At 38.7% G+C, this 24367-nt stretch overlaps 1 protein-coding gene across 1 annotated transcript in view; it reads right to left on the bottom strand.

Moving 5' to 3' along the window:
* LOC136878928 (very long-chain specific acyl-CoA dehydrogenase, mitochondrial) overlaps window positions 1–24367 on the bottom strand; it is a 147710-nt gene that overhangs the window by 107708 nt on the left and 15635 nt on the right. Inside the window, exons 5-6 of the mRNA XM_067152546.2 lie at window positions 3599–3729; window positions 1086–1261 (exon numbers count right to left, since the gene is read on the bottom strand). Of these exons, the coding sequence (XP_067008647.2) occupies window positions 1086–1261; window positions 3599–3729 (307 nt within the window). The remainder of the gene's footprint in view (window positions 1–1085; window positions 1262–3598; window positions 3730–24367) is intronic.

Below are 24367 nucleotides of genomic sequence, written 5' to 3'. Positions count from 1 at the left end.
ACAATTAAAATGAAAGCAGTGATCAGGTTTGCTGTGTGATAGGCCTACTGCTCAACTGACAGAGACAAATGACTGGCTATTAAGTTATTTTGTATCAATACTGCATAATATGATCATACAAAACCCTTATCCCCTTTCTCTATGGGGTCGAGTGTGAAGTGAGACGAATCTTCGTAGCGAGTTGTTACAACCGTATGCCCTTCCTGATGCCGACCTGCGATGAAACGAATGACATGATATGAGTAACTAAAACGGACTTTATTTATATGTAGGCCTACAAGTCTTGTTGACCCTTTACTGACTGTTTACATATTTTAGAAATACTGCCTTCCAACGAAAATAGCCAGTATAATTCAAATACATTCATAAGTTTGTTAAAGAACAGTGTAGAATGTTTGCATATACAATTTATAGCTCTTTATAGCCTATAAGTCGTGTTCACTGCACAAAATTTCAGGTTATCGCATACTAGAACCCCCTTTACTTTTTTTTTTTTTTTTTTTTTGCTGTAAAAGTGGCGGGAAAGGGGGTCTAATACACGAGTAAATATGGTAGTACTTTTTTTTTTTAATTTTCTTCTTATACTCCACTGACTCTTTCCTTTCTTTATAGTTTGCTTGTTTTGTTTAATTTTCTCTATTGTGTTGTAAAATGGTATTACCATTAATACAGTATTATTGTTATTCCTGGAAAAGAAGAATTACAACAGAACCTCATCCCTGTGAACATTTTTGGATAATGACAAAATGTGAGGCGAGTGCCAGCAGTTGATATTTTCCAACTGAAGTATTGATAAAGACTGACTATATCAGAATGGCCCCTCAGTGAGTGTTGATGTCCTCCATCCTGATGAAGCTGGGAAGCAGAAATGAGCTTGTCAGAGCTGAGAAGAAATGAACATAGAAGAACTGGTACTGATGAGGAGAGAGCATATCTATTTGAAGATATGGAGATTATCCTTATCCTTCTGAGTTTTCATGTTTGTCCTTTGCCTTCTCTTTCAACACCAACCTGCCATTGCATTTATTCTATTATTTGTTCCTATCATTCTATAAGAAACTAAGAACTAGTGTTGTACACAGTACCTTAAACCCATTGCCAACACCTCCCAACACATTTTCGACAGGAATTTTGACATCCTCGTAGTAGACCTCAGCAGTATTGGAACATTTGATGCCCATCTTCTTCTCAGGGGGCCCGCTAGTTACGCCACCAAACGAACGTTCAACAATGAACGCTGTCACTTTATCTTTCTCTTCACCTGTTGTAAAGTAAGAAAAAGGCCCAACAAACAAGTTTATTTTTATTTTCATGGTAGCAAACAAAACAGTGAAAAACACCAAAGATTTTGTCTTGTACAGAGCTAAATGCTATGGAAAATGTTGATCAAAATGGAAACCAAATCATTGTTATGGACTGAACAATCCTTCTCATAAACAAAAATAATGAAAATTTTTGCTTTTGAACTTATTGTAAGAGGTATATCTGAAAACAAAAAACAAAATGTTTGGGTTTTTTTTATGGAACTTTCCCATGAAGTCCTTCTTGGTGTGACAGTCTGTTTAATTGATAAGTACTAGCTGCTTATTACCAGTGGAAAAAGGTTATGCAATGTTGTGTAATAAGATTTTACTTGTGGGACAGCCAGTACTTGCTACGTTCAGAATTTTTGGCAGATGTGTACATACTTTTTAAATCTATGCATCTAATAAAGAAATATCACCAAATATTGTCGTAATTAATCCCACTGACAGCAGAACTAATGAATTGTTTGTAGTATTCATGCTCAATAGTTCTCTGCCAAATTTGGTTGATGCCTGATTTTGTAATGCCCTGAAGATGGTTTTCTGTGGTTTCCCATTTTCACACCAGGCAAATGCTGGGGCTGTACCTTAATAATTAAGTCCACGGCCGATTCCTTCCCACTCCTAGCCCTTTCCTATCCCATCTTCGTCATAAAACCTATCTGTATCAGTGGGACATAAAGCAACTTGTTTTTAAAAAATGGAAAAATATATTCTCATTAGCTCATGAGGGGTTGCGTCAAGAGAGTTGTGTGATGGGTTGCGCATGATCGATTTGACCGCGGAGTACAAATTAGCTGTTTTTTGCAGCAAAATGCATCTGTATTGTTAAGGAAAAATATATCCATGAAACAAAACATTCGTTTTTATAATAGCAAAACAAGTTGTATTATTAAAGAAAACATATCCATGGAACAAAATATCAGTTTTTATAGCAAAACTCGATATACTGTTACCGTGAAAAAAAGAATCACCAAACTTGAACTCTTGAATCGATTGGAATGCCTACTCTTGCACAAGGAAGATGTCGGACAATGTTCTTAGCAGATGTTCTGTTTCTCAGAGGACAACGATATCCCATGTGTATATATATATATATTTTTTTTTTATCTTTCCCGACATACTGAGGACCGGTAACATCTGCAGTATCTTGCACTTCTTCACATGTAGGAGTCTCTCTTCTTATTTCTTGTACTACTTTTTATTCAACGGATTGCTCACTACCTGTGTGCTTAACTCTTGTACTTCTAAACTATGAACTACTTCATCATCTGAAGAGACATCATCAATAAATTCAATTGCACTTTCATCATGGAATAGCTGCTGCCTTGTAACTCCTCGGTTCATAGGTCTTTCTTCTTCTCGTTCTTCTCTCTGCCCCATAATCAACTATATACAATTTATATGCAACTATACGCCATTCTATGTACAGATTAACACTGGGCGATTTGGCCGGGCGGTTAGAGTTACGCAGCTGTGAGCTTGCACCCGGGAGATAGTGGGTTCGAATCCCCCTGTCGACAGTCCTGAAGATAGTTTTCCGTGGTTTCCTATTTTCACACCAGGCAAATGCTGGGGTTGTACCTTAAGGCCACGGCCGCTTCCTTCCCACTCCTAGGCCTTCCCTATCCCATCATCGCCATAAGAACTATGCGTCGGTATGACGTAAAGCAAATAGAATTTTTTTTTTTTTTTTAATTAACACAACAATAGTCCGGCTCTATGGCTAAATGGTTAGCGTGCTGGCCTTTGATCACAGAAGTCCCAAGTTCGATTCCCGGCAGAGTAGGCAATTTTAACCATCATTGGTTAATTTTGCTGGTACGGGGGCTGGGTATATGTGTTGTCTTCATCATCATTTCATCATTATCATCATCATGACATGCAGGTCGCCTAAGGTGTCAAATCAGAAGACCTGCACCTTTTGAGCCGAACATGTCCTCGGACACTCCCGGCACTAAAAGTCAAACGCCATTTCAACACAAAATAATCCACTGAAAAAAATAAACCTCAATACGAAACACTTTTATACTGACAACAAAGTCCGCGGACGACAAACGTTAGGAGTCGCGCACGGAGGAAACGACCAGGCTTACAAACAAAGCTCTCCACTAAGTGACTAGTAAAGGAAGGGAGAACTGCGAACCTAAATACGTGCAGTGGACGAGTCCACTGAAAGGCATAGGAGGGGAGGAAGCTTTATACCGTGAAACTTTTTTGAAAGAATAAAAATGTATGCGCCCAGTCTAAATGACTAAGCAGAAATTCCACTGAAATAACATCAGTTTACTCACCTGTCTTTTCATCTTTAACAGGAGTCTGGGCAAAGACAGTCATTATTTCTGCAATACCACCATTGCTAATCCAGATCTTGCTGCCATTCAAGATGTAATGTTTACCATCTGGAGAAAGCACAGCACGAGATCTGAAATCAACAGGGAGAATTCATCTTGCATTAAGTACTTTCATTGATATTGCTAAATATCCTCAACAGCATGTAAGCACATAGACAGCAGCATGTCCTATCAAATCTCCATAGAATAGCAAATACAGTAACTCAGAATCCTGGTTCTAACAGGCAATCCATGATTCCCAACGAGTAGTTTACAGGAGCTAATAATCTACACTAGTGTCCAAAAGTTAAGCATAATCACTAAACAAGGCCATACCGCCTGATAGGAATGTCAGACGGATTGCTGAACAAACGGAAACTGAATCGCACACTATATGTCACACAACTTGTCCAAAAAAACACAACAACTAACAAAACTTGGCAATGTCTTCCACAACAAAATATGCTGTTAATAGGGTGTATGGTTACCCCTAACGGCCACACATGCTCCACAGCGACATGGCATGCTATCAGATGGTCCAAGAGCTGTTGTAGCAGTTGATCCCATTCCTCTGAAAGGGCAATGCAAAGGTCTTGGAGGGTCCTTGATGGATGCGGACGGGATGCAATTCGCCTCCCCAATGCATCCCAGGCATGTTCTATAGGATTCAGATCCGCAGACCTCACTAGCCAGTCCGTGCGATGAATGTCTTCTCCAGCCAGAAATTCATCCACCAGAACAGCGCGGTGCGGTTGGGAATTATCGTCCATTAAGAGGAAGTCTGGACCAACCACACCTCTGAAGAGTGAAACGTGTGGTCTCAGTACCTCATCTCTGTATTTGCGAGCATTAACAGTGTTCCTCGGACCACCCATGAAGATGTGCAGGTCCGTACGGCCATTCAACATGATGCCGCCACCACCACCACCACCACCACCATACTGGTCCCGTTCCACGATGTTCCTATCGTATCGGCTACCCGGTTCTCTCCAGATTAATGTGCAACGGGAATCGTTCTGCAAACTGAAGCGGGATTCATCTGTGAAGAGCACATTCCTCCATTCATTCATGGTCCAGTTTCGATGTTGACGGCTCCACAGCAAACGGGCCTGTCTCTGTGCTGGAGTGAGCGGGACGCACACCGCTGGACATCGGGCAAACAGCCCTGCTGTTCTGAGCCTCTGGTACACAGTTTGCCGGGAAACGGCAACCCCTGAGATGGCAGCAAGCTCCGCCGACAATTGTCTTGCAGGTGCATTCCGATCCCGTCGGGCGGTTAAGGCCAGATATCGGTCCTGCTGTGGGGTGGTTACCCTTGGTTGACCTGGTACTGGCCTACGACTAACATCTCCTATGTCTTGAAATAGTCTCCAAAGCCTGGAAATTACTCTTTGTGGCACATTCGAGGACAACTTCGGACTGTGTCTTGCCTACTTCCAGGCGGCCGAGAATTCTACCCTGCAAAACAGGGTCCAAATGGCGTCATCGTGCCATTATGCTGTCACGTTCACCATGAGGCTACACTCCACACACTATAACAGGGCAAACACGACTGAGGGAATATGAGGCACAGCCACTGGCTGAGTTTACCTTGTGGTTACGCTGCTAGTCAAAGCAGGGTACACTCCTTTCCTATACAGAACGAACACATATTGTTGGTAGGTGCATATGTTGTGAGATTTGCGGTCTATTTCCTATTGTCCTGCTCACTCTTATGCTTAACTTTTGAACATTAGTGTACTTCAAAAACTTTGTACGGCCTATCTGCTCAATTTATTTTGCACTAAGCACCTGCGCATTATTTTGTTTTCACCACATAAACCATGTGCAAATTCAGCAAATACAATATTATATTACCATATTTCTCCTAATCCAAGACATTTTTTCTCAAAATTTCATATGAAAAATCAAGGGTCGTCTTGCATTCGCGACCTAACAGTAATGAACACCACTGGCAGCTACCATGGTAACCACACTGCTTCCCTGTGTGCGCGCAAATACTCGCTGACCTTTTCAACGTCCACATGTTTATTATACATAGCTAGCTTCGGCAGCAGGTTGTACAGTGCCTGTGTAACGTCACTGGTTCTCAGAAAATAGTGAAGAGAGAATGACATTCTACTAGCCTATAAAAGAACAGTTTCTCAAATCCGCAGAATTGCATCAAAACGTTCTCTTGCGATAACTGTAAGGTCGACCATAATATACTTCCGAATCACAGCTGCGCAAGAAATGTCATTCAAATTGAAATAGCAAGGATGCGACCCTTAGAATTCTTAGAAAGGATATGGCTACTCAGTGGCAGAGTTATAACGTGTCTACTGTACCTAACGTATAGTAAAAGGAACAGTAGAAATATTTTTGTGATGTGTCGTCGTATTGTAGACACACGTGGAACAGGTTATGCCAGCAAATTTTCAATGGGCTCTCGATGATATTATGATGCCAATTTTAAGTTAATAAATAAAGAATAATTTTGCAGCCACAAGAAAAGACGGCATAACTAAAGCCGATCTTCGGCGTTGATGTGAAGACAAAGATGGTTGAAAAATATATACTGTACAAGAAAGGCATTTAGTGGCCCGCAACAAGGACACTTTAAAAAACATGAAATTGTGAGGTACGTGCACGAAAAATGCAAGGCTGAAGTGGCCATAACATGAGATGCGATAACGAACGCAGACTTGTAAAGAGTAATTCCCTGAACTTTCAAAGGCAGTATCAGACAATAATGAAAACGATTACGGAAGCAGGTAAAATTTTCATGATATTTGTGTGTATTTATTTTTTCCCCAAATTAAATTTGAAATTTGTTAGCTTATGTGGGGGGTTTGGCTCTGAATTGAGTAGAGGCTAAATGTAACCTTGCATAAGACACTGGGGTGGGGGACATCAACCCTGACACAGCGCGTTCCAATGGCTGATAAGGGAAGTTCCTGTAGATATGCAGGACAGGTGTGAATAAAGCAATGCCAAATAAGCACCCGCGGATCAACTGAGGTCAAGAGGAAAACGATCAACGGTCTCAACGGCGGAGGAAGAATCTCATTTCTCAATGGCTGAGAGGGTGGAAGAACCTAGTGGAGTCAACCACGAAAAACAATCACTTCAGACTAACAATCTGATCTTACTTTGGAATGTTATTCCTTCCCTTGAAACATACAATTTCAATTGCAGAATGGAAAAGCCGCTGAAAGAAAGCACTACCCCAGGTGGCAGCTCGAAAGAGAAATCCACCATTGCGTTATGCAATGCATCGGGACCTAGGGTTCTGGGGAGTCCCAACCTCTGCAATAAGGATGAGTCGGAGCATCATTGGAATCCGTCCAGACTTAAGTTTAAACAGAAGTTTTTTGCAGGCACTTTGAATGTAAATTCTTTGTTGAAGGTTGGTAAACAGAAGGAATTAGAACTACTTCTAGATAGAAACGAAATTCAAATTTTACCAGTACAAGAGACAAGATTTTTGGATGAGAATGTGACAGAAACAAAAGATTATCAAATCTTTAAGGGTAAACCTGAGATTAAAATTACGAAAGGAATGCCACTCTTGGGAGCAGCCTTTTGTCCATAAAAGATTATTAGACAATGTAACTGTATTCAAATCCCGCTCAGAACGGATATCTCTTAACAATGAACTGCAAAAGTAAAAAGTATACTTTTATTAACTGTCATGCACCAATAAATGAAGACAACAAAAAGAACCCAAATAAAGTAGAGGAAATCTGGACACTCCTGGATGATGAATTATCTAAAATTCCAAAATCAAATGTGGTATTACTTGGCGATTTCAATGCCCAAGTTGAAAGAGACAGAATTTATAGACCAATAGTGAGAGAATATGCCGCACACCAAAGAACAAACATCAATGGAATGAGATTAATTACCATCTGTAAAAATTTTCAGTTGAAGTTAATGTCAACTTTCTTCAAGAAATTGCCAAGGAAAGCTAAAACATGGATTTTTCCAAATCCAATACTAGGTGAATTTCAACTGGATCATGTAGCTGTATCCATAAGAAACATGAAAGAAATTATGAATGTCAAGGTAGTGAGAAGCAGAGAATTTGACTCGGATCACTACTTGTCTAAAATCAAACTAAAATTCTTACCCAACAGAAATCACAGAAGAAGGGAAAGAGTAAACAAATATAACACAAACAGACTTCAAATTATACAAGAATGGAAACATTTCAGGAAGAAATAAAAGTATCTCATCACGGGAAGTGGCACGATTTATCTAAAGAAATAACCAGTGCAGCCCAGAAAACATTTGGGCAAGAAACCTTGGTGGAATCAGAAATGTGAAGATGCATTACAAGAGAGAAAGAACAATGGAAAAAGTTTAAATCCTCTGGAAAGACTGAGCACTATGACCAATTCAAACAGCAAAGGAAAGACACTGCTAGAATAATAAGGGGAGTTAAAAGAACTTTCGAAAAATCACAACTTATTGACCTGCAAGACAGTTTTGTTAAAAATAACTCTTTAAACTTCTACCAGACTTTTAAGAGTCAGTTAAAGGGGTATCAAGCACCTAGCTTATGCTTCAAAGATGAAAATGATAGACTTGGCCTAAGCAATGCTGAGAATTGTGAAATACTTGCGAAGCACTTTGATCAACTTTTAAACTGCCCTGAACCCGACCATAAGTTGGAATTCTCTCAAACAACTCAAAATCAGGAAGAAGATATACCACCCACTGATGAAGAAATTAAAGAAGTAATTAACAATCTGAAAAATAATAAAGCTAGTGGAGAAGACTCTATAACAGCTGAACTTTTGAAATGGTCTCAGTCAAAAATCATTGAAGAGCTGCAGTTAATCTTTGAAGATATTTGGAGAACAGAGAGGATTGCAGAAGAATGGAAAGTGGCTCTAATACACCCATTGCATATAAAAGGGGACGAACAAAAGGTTGATAACTACAGAGGCATCTCTCTTCTTTCTATTGCATACAAGGTATTCTCAAAAATATTGCTGAATAGAGTAGAAGTAACACTTGACAAGCAACTGGGTGAGTATCAAGCTGGATTTCGAAAAGGTAGATCTTGTTCAGAACAAATATTTAACTTAAAATCCATAATTTGCCATAGGATATTGAATTCAAGAGACATTGTTGTGACTTTTATAGATTTTAAAAAGGCCTTTGACTCTGTTGATAGAGAAACCATAGATAAAACAATTCGTGAATTTGGAGCGAAAACTAAACTGGCAAACGTAATATGTGAAACCCTTACTGACACAATTTCAAAGGTGAAATTTATGGGTGAGATATCCAAACCTGTTAAGATAAATACAGGGGTACGCCAAGGTGAAGGTCTATCACCCCTTCTATTCGACTGTGTTCTAGAGAAAATTGTAAGAATTTGGAACGTAAAGCTTAAAGAGCTTAACATTTTGCCGGTAACTTTGGGGAGAAAAACAAAGGCATTGAAATAAATTGCCTAGCATTTGCAGACGATTTCACTATATTGTCAGAAAACCTAACAAGTGCAACAACACAAATCAATCTCTTGGAAGAAATAGCCAACAAGACAGGTTTGAGAATCTCCGTAGAAAAAACAAAATTTATTACAAACATCAAGAATGCTCCAAAATTTTTGGCAACAGATATTGGTCCAGTAGAAAGAGTAACGAAATTAAAATATCTGGGAGAAATAATTCAAGAAAATGGTTTAGACAAATCTGCAGTAGAAGAAAGGGTACACAAGATGGAAAGAGCATATGGTATCACAAAGAATTTTTATAACAAAAAGTGTCTATCTAAAAATCTTAAAATAAGGCACTACACTACAGTGGTGAAACCGGAATGCTTATATGCAAGTGAATGCCTGGTACTAAACTATACATTAAATAAACTTGAGGTACTAGAAAGGAGAATCATGAGAAAAATCTTAGGCCCTGTGAAAACAACAGAAGAATGGAATTTAAGATCTAATGATGAAACATACAGGAACATAGAAAACATAACAGAAACCATAAGAAAAAGGAGATTGCAATTTTTCGGGAATATTTACAGAATGGATGATTCCAGATTAACAAAAAGGATTTTCACGTACCTTTGGGACAAAAAGGCAACAACTAGCTGGATTCAAGAAGTAAGGAAAGATTCAGAAAGAAATAATATAAGAGAAGAAGAAACTATGGACAGAGAAATTTTTAGAAAGAGGGTAGTAAGTATGGAAGGATTCCAAGGAAGATTGAACAAGAAGCCTGGTGCGAAGTGGTCCGAGGACAGAAGGAAACAGCATAGTGAAAGGATGAAAGAATATTGGAAGGAGCGGAAGAGAAAACAACACAGTATGAAGAACTGAACTGTGGCACGTGGTCCTTAGCAGGCCTCATCGGAAAGAAGAAGAAGAAGAAAGTTACATATATCGCAAAGCACTTTTTAAGCCCGATTTAATGTTTTTGAAGGAAAAAGTGGGGCTCGTCTTGCATTCAGGATCGTCTTGGATTCAGAGAAATATGATAATCACTGCTATCTCCATAATGCATGCTTTAACAACAAAATGTAATTTCCTGGAGAACTATTTAGAGTTACAAAGAAAATCCTTAATGACCTTCTGACATAAAATATGTCTATCATTTTGTTCCAGTAGAGGGTTCTTCCACAAAAATCCTCCAATAATTTTCAAGCTATAAAAGCTATTTTTTTTTATAATACCTCTCTGAAAAGAGGAAGGTCCAAAGAGCTAGCAAAGTCAGATGATGCAACAGGGAATGACGCAAGCATCTGCCGTTTTGTGATGAAAGAGGAGTGCGGACTAAGGGGTAAAATTAATATAACTCAGGACCATGACATGATAGCACGTATCGTAAGATATTTGCAATAAAATTTTACCATACTTGCCTTCACATATCGCACACGTTCGCTGCGCAGCAAGAGAGGGCTTGACAGAGAACAAGGAACAACCATAAGCATGGAAGTGTTGAACAAGCCAAAGGAGAGGGGGAGTACCAGCTGTAATGAATGAATATAACTGATTGGTTCTCCAGTAATCCTGCCCCCTTCCTTTGTACCATGCACATTTCCTCACCAGCCAAGTTAAATGCAGAGTACTATAGGTGTGTAAAAAAATTGAAAAATAGTTCAGAATTTTGTGAAAATCAAAATGTCTCAATATCTTAATTTAAAGAAGGACCAAGTGTACATTTCTAAAATATCTTAATTTAAAGAAGGACCAAGCCTACCAGAAATGAAAACAAGTAGAAGGAATGAATCACAGAGAATCAAACAAGCCCAAGATGTCCAAGACAAGGTGAAAAAGAACCTACATTCAAGGTAAGGAAGCTGAGCACTACAAGTCACAAACAAATACATCTAACTTACTGATCCTGCCTAGCCTATGGAGATGGATAAACCCAAAACCACCAAGATAATGTAATCAATATCTTAATCAACATCTCAATATCTTAATTTAAAGAAGGACCAAGTGTACATTTACAAAATATCTTAATTTAAAGAAGGACAAGCCTACCAGAAATGAAAACAAATAGAAAGAATGAATCAAAGAGAATCAAACAAGCCCAAAATGTCGAAGACAAGGTGGAAAAGAGCCTACATAACAAGGTAAGAAAGCTGAGCACTACAAGCCACAACCAAGTACATCTAACTTACTGATCCTGTCTAGCCTATGGAGGTGGATAAGCCCAAAACCACCCGGACAATGTAATCAAATCAATGGAGACTGGAAATAGTGCATTTTCAAAGGGCTGACAAGAGGGAGAGTCCAGTCAGAAAACAAAATCTCTAAATTTTAACTCTATGCATCACTTATTTCTAACATCATGTGAAACATTTTACACCCAAAAGACCTGCGGCTGTGGCTAAACACAGCCCCTGCTCATTTCAAATTTTTTCTTTTAGAAAAATTAATATTAAGTACACCACTGGGCTGTACGTTATCACAGGACTAACCATTTACCCATTATTTTGATTTTTAGTAGACAAAAGTACACAAAATTACCTACATACTAATGTACCATTTGAAATGGTTAATCGTTGAAAAATCAGAACAGGCTTGTATTTGAACTGAATAACTGAGATATACTAAAACAGTGTGTAGTATAGATCAGTGCATTTCATCAGATTGCAAGTGACTCTACTTCTCATGAAGCTGAATAATGAAACAATGCAAAGAGTTATATTTTTCCTGCCACGAGTTCTGACCTGAGAGAAAGGGGAAGGAATTAACACCTGTTGAGGTTAAAAATACTGTGGGGAGCAAGCTCCAAATAAAACAAAAATTAACTGTATCTGTACAAAACAGGCTGTGATAGTCATTTGTGACGTGTGCAATCGTCCTTATCGTCCTTAGGGTGTGGCACATGGAAATCCAGGCAAGTGGATTCACCCTTAGTTCTCATTACTACTTCGTATGTCTAGCTTTGTCTTTGTCACATCTGCTAAGTACTCACCGGGATGATATAATTCTCAGAGTGGTCTGGAGTTTTGAGAATAGAACTAATGTAAGATTGCTGCCCCAAGTTGTACTCTGTGAACTTTGAGTATAAAAGTGAGTAACTATCACAAGTATTTAGTCATCAGTATGATTCCAGTACAGTATAATTGACAAAAAGTGAAGCTATGAGCTTTCTTGTACATGTTAAAATTTAATCATGCGTGCAAGCGGACATTTCTCACTTTCGTGCTGTCTTGTGTGAGGCGATATTGCATTCAACCATTGCTGTGAGTATTCCAACCAGGACAATGTTAAGTACAATATGGAAACTTTCATTTTGAGCAGTGACAAATATTAAATCCCCAACTGTTAGCATGAAATTTTTGCATGTGCAAGCTTCATATAAATGCAACTTAAAGATTTTCAGCCTACCAAAAACACTAATTATAACACATCCAACACTAACACACCTGTAAGAAAAAAAATACAAAAACAAAGAATGACATGCTTTGTTCTAGAAGAACATCCTCAGATTCTATCAAATCAATTTAAATTATGCATATACATGTACAATATTGTTTACAATGCGTAAACTTGTTAATGATCAAGAGTTTGTGATATTATGAACGGATACTAACAAATAATGATTGTAGTAGGTTAATAACTTACAGAAATGCTTCTGTACTTATCTAAGCTGCTATTCTGCCGTCATTGAGAGAACAGAAACTGATGTAAACAAAGAACATCAAGTATCCATCTACAGTCTCCATGTTAATTGGAAACTGCCAAGCACATGGCATTAGCCACATGGGGTTATTGAGGAACTGTCATAATCTCACCTGATTGCTGTGATTACATTAGACCGTTGCCGAATGCCACTGATGTCGACATGTAAATGAAATTTCATGGTGATATGTATTACGAGATAAATTATATTCACTGTCCGCGAGGAATAAGCAACAAGCAAATAGTATATCACTTCTTGATATTTAACATCTCAGAAAAGAAATAAATTACGGAAAGCTGATGGATATGAAGTTATGCCCAAAACATAAATACGTAATCAATCATTCACAACAGAACATATAACGAAAAATTCAAACTTTTATTTAATATTTCAATAAAATGAAATTCTAGAAGGGAAGTATAGTTTTGGAAAGATAATATTTAGGAACATTAGAAATGAATACTTTCCCTAATTAGAATCTAAAGGGCGAACTCCTTCCAAGTCTGATTCCTCTCTTTCCTCTTTCTCACAGCTGCTCATATCATTTGGATGAATGACAAGACAGTCGACGTATGATGACGATGATGATGCTTGTTTTTTAAAGGGGCCTAACCTCTAGGTCATCAACACCTAATGGGACAAAATGAGACAAAATGTAATGACAATTTAAAATTCCAAAATTCATCCAATGACCAGAATTTAAAACTTGATGATGAAGAATGAATGGATGAATATGAATGTAAAATAATCAGTGGATCCAACGCACAATATTAAAAGTTTAAAAAATCCCAAAATCAATCCACTGACTAGAAGTCAAAAAGACGATGAAACAGGATTATGAATTTAAAACAATCAGTGGACCCGACCCACACTGCCCCACCTTCCCAGAAACTAACTTCACAGTCCAGAATCGAAGACGTTTGTTGTCTAAAGGGGTCCAAAATCCAGGTCAGCGGCCCCTCATAATGGTACTCATCATTAGTAAAGTAGAATCATGGTATTTCTCATGTAGCGGTACTAATCACAAGTAACGTAGACTCACAGCGTTACCTCACATTGTGGTACCACTCACAGGTAATGTACTACGCACATGTAACGCAGACCTATGGTGTTTCTCACATAATGGCACCACTCATAGGCAGTGATGCCAACTTTCTGAAAATAATATTCTGAGAATTCAAGCGGTAATGGCATTCCTTGTGTATCCTTTTGAACACTTCATACACTTAGATTTTAAAATCAACAAAAAATCGTAATTTGTGGTGTGTGATTCGTAAAGGCGTGATTATGATGGGTAATTCGTAACTATTACGATTGAATCGTAACAGTTGGCATCTCTGCATAGGCAATGCAAATCTATGATGTTCCCACAAAGGACGACGTCACAGAGATAACCGATACAACATGATGGGTCAAGCAGGAGGGCATGCATCCCCGGCACTCTTCAATTTGAATCGCTTCCTTATATTAATGACAATGAAGACAAATCGGTCTTTCCATATTTTTTGTACGACTTAAATTATCTGACTTTTATATTTTGGATATTTTTCATGTATGGTCTCATTGTGCCATGACCAGGCTAACGAACTACTCATATAGTAGTATTAATCACAGGGACCCATACTATCCCGTGATGTTCCTCACATATTGGGTACTAATCACAGGCAACGCCCAGACCCGTGGTGTTCCTCAAAACGCAGACCCATGATGTCCACAACCAGATACTGAAACATCCCAGCAAGGTTAGCCTCTTTTTATCTCCTTGGGGTATTCCAACCGAACCTGGAGAGAGGGGAGCCTCCATCATAATGGCGGGTACTATACGCAGGTACTGTAAACCAGTGATCCACGCACAAACTTATGATATTCCTCACATAGTGGTACTAATCGCAAGAAAAGTCAACTCATGGTGTTCCTTGCGTTCACAGGTAATCTCATGATTCAAAATTCAGTACCCCTTCGTCGGCCCTTTTAGTTGCCCCATACGACAGGCAGGGGATACTGTGGGTGTATTCTTTGTCTGAGCCTCCCACCCACAGGGGGTTGTGTGTTTGGTCTGCGAGATTTATTTTATTTCGCTCAAGTCTGCCAGCAAGCCGGTTAGAACCCCCCTATCCGCCACCTGGGACGCGCCACGAGGGAGTATCACCTTGCCCCCTGCTACAACAGCGTACTAAGTTCGTGGGACAATTGTACAACACAGACTGTCCAATTCCCAGAATCTCAGCACTTCCACCACCATGTGATGAAGAAAGGCACACCACATTTCAGCTGTTACACTCACCAGAGGTTCGTTAATATCCTGACTTCTACAAGTTTTATTATTACACGCAACATATTTCCTTACCAGGCTCCACACCAACACAATGCAGTAAAGCTTCCATTTAAGCCTTCAGAAAGAACAAAGAAGAGGTTAGAGATACAACATGACATGAATGGACGATGTCACCGAGATAACTGATACAACATGATGGGTCAAGCAGGAGGGCATGCATCCCCGGCACTCTTCAGTTTGAATTGCTTGCTTATATTAATGACAATGAAGACAAATCAGTCCTTCCATATTTTTTGTGACTTAAATTATCTGAGTTTTATATTTTGGACATTTTTCACATAGGGTCACATTGTGCCATGACCTGGCTAACGAACTACCTTGATGTCTCTGCGGTGGTATCAACCAATAAACGTTAACAAGAGCACATGCACAGGTTTACAGGAGGACTGGTTTTCTCAATGACAGCAATATAATCACTCGTCCATTACCTTCAGCAACTGTGTCTGGACTGCGGTCAGTGGCCTTGTCCAGTATTGGTAGCTGGCTGAGTGGAAACTTTTGTAGGTAATGAACTCTGTTCCATGGAGAGGGGAAGTAGGGGAGTAGTGTGGGCTATGATTCTTTTCATTGGAGAGTGGAGGGGAATGTTGCTTCCCCATGTTATAATGTATTTTTTTTAGGTATTAGAGAGTAAATGCAAGTTAATGATTTTGATGAACAGAAGTATGGAAATGAATTAAAGAGTATCTCATAAGACATTATTTTTAGTGATAAATAATAACCTAAAATGGAGTGGCATAAGATGCTGTGTAAATTCAGAGAAGAATATCCTAACCCACATTCTAGATATTTACGTCAGAGTAGCCTCCTGCAGAATACATTAAGCACTAATGCAAAATGTGTAAAATGTTGTTCAAAAGTTAATTTAGCAGGGTGAAGAGTTGGGAACTTTTTAAATTGGTATGATCACCGACGTTGGTTTGGTTAGCTTTTATTGCAACGTAAAATTCGACTGCTTCATTAACATTCAAAGATTTGCTTTTTATCTTCAATGTGTAAATTTTTTACGCAGTTAAAATAAATGACCTGGCCAGGAATCGAACCTGAGACCCTCTGAATTAAAACTCAACACAATGACTATTCAGCTAAGGAGATGGACAAACTTTCTTCAGATTATCCCAGGTAGGGCTATTTATGGGGCTGCTGAAGCCACACAAGCTCATTTTGGCTTCGGCCAGGGATTTAAAGCTGGATGCCCTTCCTGCTGCCACATGATTTTTGAGATTTAAAAAATCACAAGCCAGGACTGACCAGGATTCAAACTTCAGTGTTCTGGAGCCCAAGGGGCTCTTAACTTGGGAACGTGGGTTGGCGACCGCAGGCCCCTTATCCAATTTTTTGCCTTTCTTCCACTTACTTCTGACAAGCTTTTCACTTTCATCTATCCTATCTCACCTCCGTAGGTCAACTGCTGTTCTTTTCTGACCCCAACGGCATTAGGTTTACGAGGCCTAGGGAGTCTTTAGTTTTCATGCCCTTTGTGGCTCTATCTTCATTTTTTGAAGTGTCAGACCCTTCCATTTTTCCCCTCTGATTAGTGTTAATAGAGGATGGTTGCCAAGTTGTGCTTCCTCTTTAAACAATAATCACCACCATCGTCTTCCACATGGGAAACCAGCAGCTTGGCCACACCCACCTCGATCAACTGTGAGTAATGTGGAAAAATAATTAGCCCAAGAAATCACGAAAGCGGATGCTCCGTTGTCCTTAATTCAAACATTACTCGCTATATAATTTACAAAGTTTATTCCACCTACTCAATACCGTACAATAATTGCAATGTCTATAAATGCATTACAATATGTTATCAAGGTACTAGTTTCGACCCTATGTGGGTCATCATCAGCCTAAGATACACATGGATTTGCTGAAGTCCTAAGATAATTACATTGTGAAAATAAAATTTAAAAGAATGAACTGCGTATGTGATGCGATAATGTACATATAAAATGGTGGAGTGATGAAATGTTATAGATAAAATAATGTTGTACTGATCAATGACAAATAAAATTTTCAGGATTTACGTCAATTATAATTAGAGTGTAAGAATAGTATCACACAATTTTTACAATGATTAAAATATGCCCTTGTTAGTGAATACTCTAAAACTGCACTTTAAAAGTGTAATATGCCAGTTAAATGCGAAGTCCAGATACTTCTTTTGACTTCTAAATTTCAAGTGTATCTTCAGGTAGAGAACTGAAAGCTGAACATTGGCGCAGAGGGTGTCTGTCTTGCTTGAGGTCCAATATTTTTTGATACAGAAATTAAATGTATCGACATTCTTATTATATAATGGATCCTTGCTGTGGTGTGAGGAAAATTCCTAATCCAAGTTGGAACAAATAGAACCTGATGATGAAAAAGTTGGAATTAACGCAAGATATTTTAAAGGAAGGGAATGGTGAAAAACGAAGAAAGAAAACAAGAGTAGAGATCGGGCCAGCTAGGAAGACATCTGGTGAGGGGAAGTGTGCGAGTGAGAAAGCAGAGCCGTGGGAGCGAGAACGCTGACTTCCCCTTCTCGCTCAGTGTTGTGGCGACGTACAGTTGACCCGAAATATTTGTTATAACTGACATGTAACACTCCGCAGATTTTCAGTTAGTGAAATTCCCTTCCAGCTGTAAATTACAGACATACCTAGCCGAAATGAATGCATTTAGAAGTGTTACAGATGACAGATAGATTGAAGGAGTTAGAACATAAATTAACCTCTTATTACAGTAGCTGTCAAAATCGTTTCCATGTATCAATTTGCGTAGTCCTTATTTTTAAATTATAATTTGATGTAAAATTAACTTTACGACGCTGTAGATGTACAGTGTAGAATATGGTTTGCTATAACACCAGGCTTCATAACCTGAGCCACATCATGTAAAATAACTCGATAATAATAATAATAATAATAATAATAATAATAATAATAATAATAATAATAATAATAATAATAATAATAATAATAATAAGCTACAAGAAAATTGAAAAACCCTCAGAAACTATGCGAAGAAGGAGGATAAACTTTTACGGTCATCTTGTCCTCAGAATGAACTCTATAATTAACCGAACAGATCTTGACTTCTTCCGTAACCCAAAACAAAACCGAACTGTTTTATAGAAACTGAAAGACATGGTAGAATTAAAAACTACAGAAAATTCACTATTCGGTCGAACAGCTAAAGTAATAACTAAAGAAGAAAACATAACGTTCCAAAACAAATCTACATTAAAAGCCAAATCTACTTGTCTTGGAAGACGAGAAGAAATGAAGATCAGAAAGAATGAAGAAATACTGGGCACTAAGAAAAGAGCAACACACAGAGAAGGAATTGATTCAACATAGTCCAAAGAGGGTGAAACGAAATAATAATAATAATGATAATAATAAGAAGAATGTCCGCCTCTGTGGTGTAGTGGTTAGCGTGATTAGCTGCCACCCCCGGAGGCTCGGGTTCGATTCTCGGCTCGGCCACGAAATTTGAAAAGTGGTACGGGGGCTGGAACGGGGTCCACTCAGCCTCGGGAGGTCAACTGAGTAGAGGTGGGTTCGATTCCCACCTCAGCCATCCTGGAAGTGGTTTTTCATGGTTTCCCACTTCTCCTCCAGGCAAATGCCGGGATGGTACCTAACTTAAGGCCACGGCTGCTTCCTTCCCTTTTCATTGTCTATCCCTTCCAATCTTCCAATCCCCCACCAAGGCCCCTGTTAAGCATAGCAGGTGAGGCCGCCTGGGCGAGGTACTGGTCATTCTCCCCAATTGTATCCCCCGACCTAATGACTCACGCTCCAGGACACTACCCTTGAGGCGGTAGAGGTGGGATCCCTCGCTGAGTCTGAGGGAAAAATCGACCCTGGAGGGTAAGAAGATTAAGAAATAATAATAATAATAATAATAATAATAATAATAATAATAATAATAATAATAATAATAAAAGTACTTTTGCTTTAAGGCGAGAAAGCAGTGTTAGACTATGAATGTGACTTAACGATATGACATAATTATATAATTGTTCTCAGGTACAGAAACAAAATATAATTCATAAAAGGAAACAACATAATGGGTCTACATATGCTGAGTAACAACGTATGTACACGAAGATAACTTAAATGGCACTATAAATAATAAGTAATAAAATAATGACACTATAATTATTCACAAAATGAGCACATTCTTGTTTTATTATGTCCACTACATCACTTCAATTTCGCTGAGTCCTCCGTCATCACTTCTGTCGTCCTCACCGGATGACGTGTCGTCGGCTCCCAGCTGGATCGCAAAGGACTCCATAATGTCTTCAAAATGTTCCCCATCCCTTATGTTCCAGTCTTCGGCGGATTTTGACGCGAATTTCTGTCTAGTGAGTTTCTCTACGTCGTCAATAGTGAAGGTGACGTTGTGAGAAGCTACCCAGTTCTTCACTTTTGCCCACATTATTTCAGTACTGTTTAATTCAGGGTGATATGGGGGCAGTCGAATTACCGAGTGTCCGTACTGTTCATCTAGGACGTAGGTTTTGTGTGCCGGCTTGTGCAATTTGATAAGCTCATAAAGCTCATGTTGGTATATCGTCTCACGGTGTGGAATGTTCCTATTCACTAGGCAGGAGATCATCGTCACTTTATGTGAGCTGGAGGTTGGAGTACGATCTACTTCCTTGTTGTGATATGACGAGTAGTCAATTACGAGAACACTGCGAGGTGGAAGTTATCTTTCATATCTTTCATTCTCTTTTTAAAAAAAAGTCATTATTCATGTCATCGTGGTAGTCGCCACTCTTGCTGCCAGACTTCCAGATTAGCAGACAGTTCTCGATGAAACCCATTTCACCGCCAGCATGTGCAACTACCCTCCACTCAATACTGGGTATTTTTTAAATAAACAAACCTTTTGTATTTAACGTCATGTTTTTCCATTAGGATGCGCTTGTTAGTGTTAGTTTTTTCTGATGATATCCTAATGATCGAAGAATTCGCTTGACACTAGTGCTGGATCCTTTGAACTTTAAGTCTTTACCTAACTTTGCACGAATTTTTGAAACTGTAGGTAAACATTTTTCATCTAAATAAAAATTGCTAACAATAAGACGTACGGCACCTTCATCAAAGTCGTCCAATCCAGTAATATTCTTTGTGCGCATTCGGTTTTTGTTTGGTGTTTCAAACACTACTATCCATAGGTTTTCCTAATTCTTTCGTTTTTCGCTCTTAATCCGTACCAAAGAACTTTCTGACACTCCAATAGCTGCTGCTACTCTTTCCTGCACTTTTTTTTGCAATCTATCACGAACTTTTCTTCCATTGCGTCCCTTTCCATAAAGTCTATACTCTATAATGTTCAAGATTGCTGCACGAGTCTGACTCTTTAGCACCATACGATGCACGCTACTTTTAACGCCTTCCATACTGTTACAGATAGGCCTAACGTACACTACCACTAACCACAGTTACTACTCAACAGGAAAGTAGAAAGGAGAGCGCGGCAGCTGAGTGTTAACTTATGCACTGAACTGTCCTTGTAGCAGGAGCTCTGTTAGGAGGGGATACGCTACGCGAGATAGTCCAAAGTGCGCATGCGCTCCCAGATGTCTTCCTACCTGGCCCGATCTCTACTCACCTTGCGCGCACTGTGAACGACCTGACCGGTAGAGTGCAACTAAGGGAACGAGAATGGCATGGAATAGGACGGGAAGAAAGTTGGTGAAGGGAGGAGCAATCCAGTGGAGCGGGTGACGTGCGAGGGAGGGGCGGGGAAATGGGAAGTGGCTTAAGGCGGGGCCGACGGGTGGGAAAATGGTGATTGTATCGGCGGAGGACCTTGAATTAACTTAAAGAAAGATTATTCATCCACTCAATTGTTTTTTCTGAAATAGGTGATGAATAAATCAAATAAAATAACAGACTTTTCTGTTATTTCGTTACGGTTATAGTTAGCATTAAAATACTAGTCCAGATGTATATAAAAATTCTCAGTTATATTAAGCAGAGGGCCCTTGTCAGCTATTTCAAGAATGTCCATATCTAGTTCAATATTCATGAATTTATGATTATAATCGACCACATGTTGGCCGATAGCTGAAAATGTATTGTATTTGACTGAATTGATGTGTTTCAAATATCTTATATCAAAACTTCTTCCAGTTTGCCCTACATAAGAAATATTAGTGCAGGAGTTACATTTGAGCCTGTAAACACCTGATTTTAAAGTGAAAGTAGAAAAGGATTCATATTGGGATAGTTCTTTCTTAGGTGTTGTTTTGGGATGAAATTTATGTTTACTTCAGAGATGTGTACTAATAATTTTCTCATGATTGCTGTGTCGCAGGTTTTCACCAACAGTCTTGAGTCTTTCGCTAATTTTCAATGTATGCAAAATATTGTGCCATGGTTTTGTAATCTTTTATTCGATATTGGTTGAACTTTTCACGTACTATCATTTTAATGGATTCAGATTTCTCTAAATAAATGGAATCAAGCTTACCAATAATATGATGGATGATGTCAATACCACGAGGACCCATCGCTTTTATACATTCAGCAGTGATCACGTCAATGCCTGGAGACTTCCATGTGCTTAACCTGTTTATTGCCGCAGCAGTCTTAGATCTCAGAATGTTGGGTTTGTCTGATCAAAATGTACTGCAGCAGTTTCCTCTGGATAATAGGTTTGGTCACTGTATAGGTTTCCACAGTAATTTCTCCAAGTTTCTGCCACAGCCTCAATTTCCATTACTAAAAATTCACCAACAATGCAGATGGTCCATGTATGAGGTAAGAACTTCAGAGTGATCTGTGATTTTAGTGAACAAGTCACTGGAATCTACAAAATCTGCATGCATCTGTATTTCAGAGCAGATTTTATTAACATGTTTATTTTTATCTCGGCAACATTTCCTCTGTAGAGCTCTTGAGAGCTTGGTGTATCTGCTTGACGGCAGCAGAGGCATCCACAACTTTCAAAGTCAGTTAGAGTTGTTTTTCAACCAGTGCAAGCGTCGTTGGATATCTATCTCTGTCTTACTGAGAGTAACTTCCATTGTGTATATAATGGTGCATCTTTTACCAGGGTAACTGAACTTAGCCCACAGTGCCTCTGTTGGAAGTTCTTGCTGAATGGGCAGTTCAAGATTCTCAGAGAAAGCCAGACGATTGCAGACGGGGGGGGGTGATTGGAGCCGCAAACCACTCCTGGTAGCGTCTTGGCTGTTCTCAATGTTCCCAATCTTGGCACTGACATCACCCATTACTATGACTTCCCTGCCAGGGCCACGGCGACAGTGGCTTCAAAGAACGCATAAAAGCTCAATGTGTCCAGACTAGGAAATTTATTTTATTTTTGTAGCTCCTGTTTGGAACCGTGACCATCTGCAGTCGTGTTTCCAATCTTGGCATTGAAATCACCCATTACTATAACTTCCCTGCCAGGGACACGGCAGACAGTGGCTTCAAAGGACATATAAAAGCTCACAATTACTTCATTTTTGGCACCTGCAGTAGGAACATACCCCTGTAAGATATTTTGGTTGCAGGGTTTGACTGTGAATAAAGCTGTCAAGGACACAAATGAGAAATTCAAGCAAATATGTAGTCATTTCAAAAATGTTACACTGTTAGACATTAGCAAATTAAACCGAACATCTCATACAAGGCATGGCATGCACTTGAATGGACTTGGGAAGCAATATGTAAGCAAGTTAATAAGTAACATCATTACAAGTAAAGATCAGGAAAAGACTGTCCTAGAACTACCTAGTCCGGGAAATGTGTGTTAGATTCTGGACCCAATAACATTTCAATCGAAAATGTGGGTCCAGAATTAAATACCGGTAATGACTTGGAGGATAGGAATAGGCGGTTCAAAATATTTCATCAGAACATTCAGTCTTAAAAATAAAATTTTAGAATTACAAGTAATTTTAAATTCAATACAGGATGTTATGTTTATCTGTTTGGATGAACATTGGTGTAATGATGATGAACTTGAACTCATTAATATTGAAGGTTATTATCTGGCAAGTAATTGCAGTCGGGTTAATAAAGAGCATGGGGGAGTTTGTATTTTTGCTAAGTCAGGAATTGAATGTAAAGAAAGGAAGGATCTTTAAGTACATAATTCTGAATTAGATTTTGAACTAACTTCAGTGGAATTTAAGCTTCCCTATGGTAAAAGGGTAATTCTGTTAACTGTGTACCGTTCACCGGATGCTGATGTGGAGATTTTCTTAGAAAAATTAGATCAAGTCCTTCATAACATTTTCGGTAGGAATAGCAGCGCAGAAGTAATACTTTGTGGTGATTTTAACATAGATTTTGCTGAAGAAAACCTTCCATCAACATCACAACTACTGCATGTTCTTCAAAGCTGTAATCTAAAACACTTAATTTTTACACCCACTCGGGTAACTGCCACCTCAGCTACAACGATAGACAACATTTGTATTAATTTCCATTGTACTAAAATGCAAGCATCCAATATAAATTTTGGATTATCAGATCATCATGCTCAAATTTTACAACTAGAATTTGAGAATGCTAGCAAGCATTCAACCAAAATAAAGCAAGCACAATTAACTCGTTTTTTCTCTGCAGCTGCATGTGGCAGTTTCATTGAAAGCCTTAAACTTCAGACCTGGACTCCAATAACATTCGGTCATAGCATTGACCAAAAGTATAGAACCTTTTTAAGCATTTTTTTAATGGAATTTGAATTACATTTTCCAAAAAAACTTGCAGTAATTAATGAATCTTCAAAAAAGCCATGGATCACGAAGGGTATACGGATCTCAAGTCAAAAATGTAAATTACTAAGTAGATTAGCACAGCAGAGTTGTGACCAGGTTTTTTGTAAGTATGTTAAAAACTACAAATCAGTCTATCGAAGAGTTCTTAGGATGGCTAAGATAATGCACAATAACAAGAAAGTTAAAGAGTCGTGCAATAAATCACGAACCATATGGAAGGTAATCAAGGGAGAAACCAACAGACATGCAGTTGGAAATAAAGTTGCTGCCATAAAAAATGATAAGGGAATACAAATGAATGACCCTCATCATTTGGCTAATTATATAAATGATTTCTTTCTATCCCTACCATACAAACTTGAAAATGCAAATAAATCAGATGTATTACCAGAACTCCCAACCTTGGTGCAAAACTCTATGCAGTTAACTCCAGTAACAGAACTGGAAGTTTTTAAAATCATACAATCTTTGAAGAACAAAACTTCCACAGGTGTAGATGAAGTTCCCACAAAACTCATTAAAAA

The sequence above is a fragment of the Anabrus simplex genome, chromosome 8 (genome assembly GCF_040414725.1).
Source record: "Anabrus simplex isolate iqAnaSimp1 chromosome 8, ASM4041472v1, whole genome shotgun sequence".
In the NCBI taxonomy this organism is placed as follows: Eukaryota; Metazoa; Arthropoda; class Insecta; order Orthoptera; family Tettigoniidae; genus Anabrus; species Anabrus simplex.
This window is presented reverse-complemented; position numbering and strand designations above follow the sequence as displayed.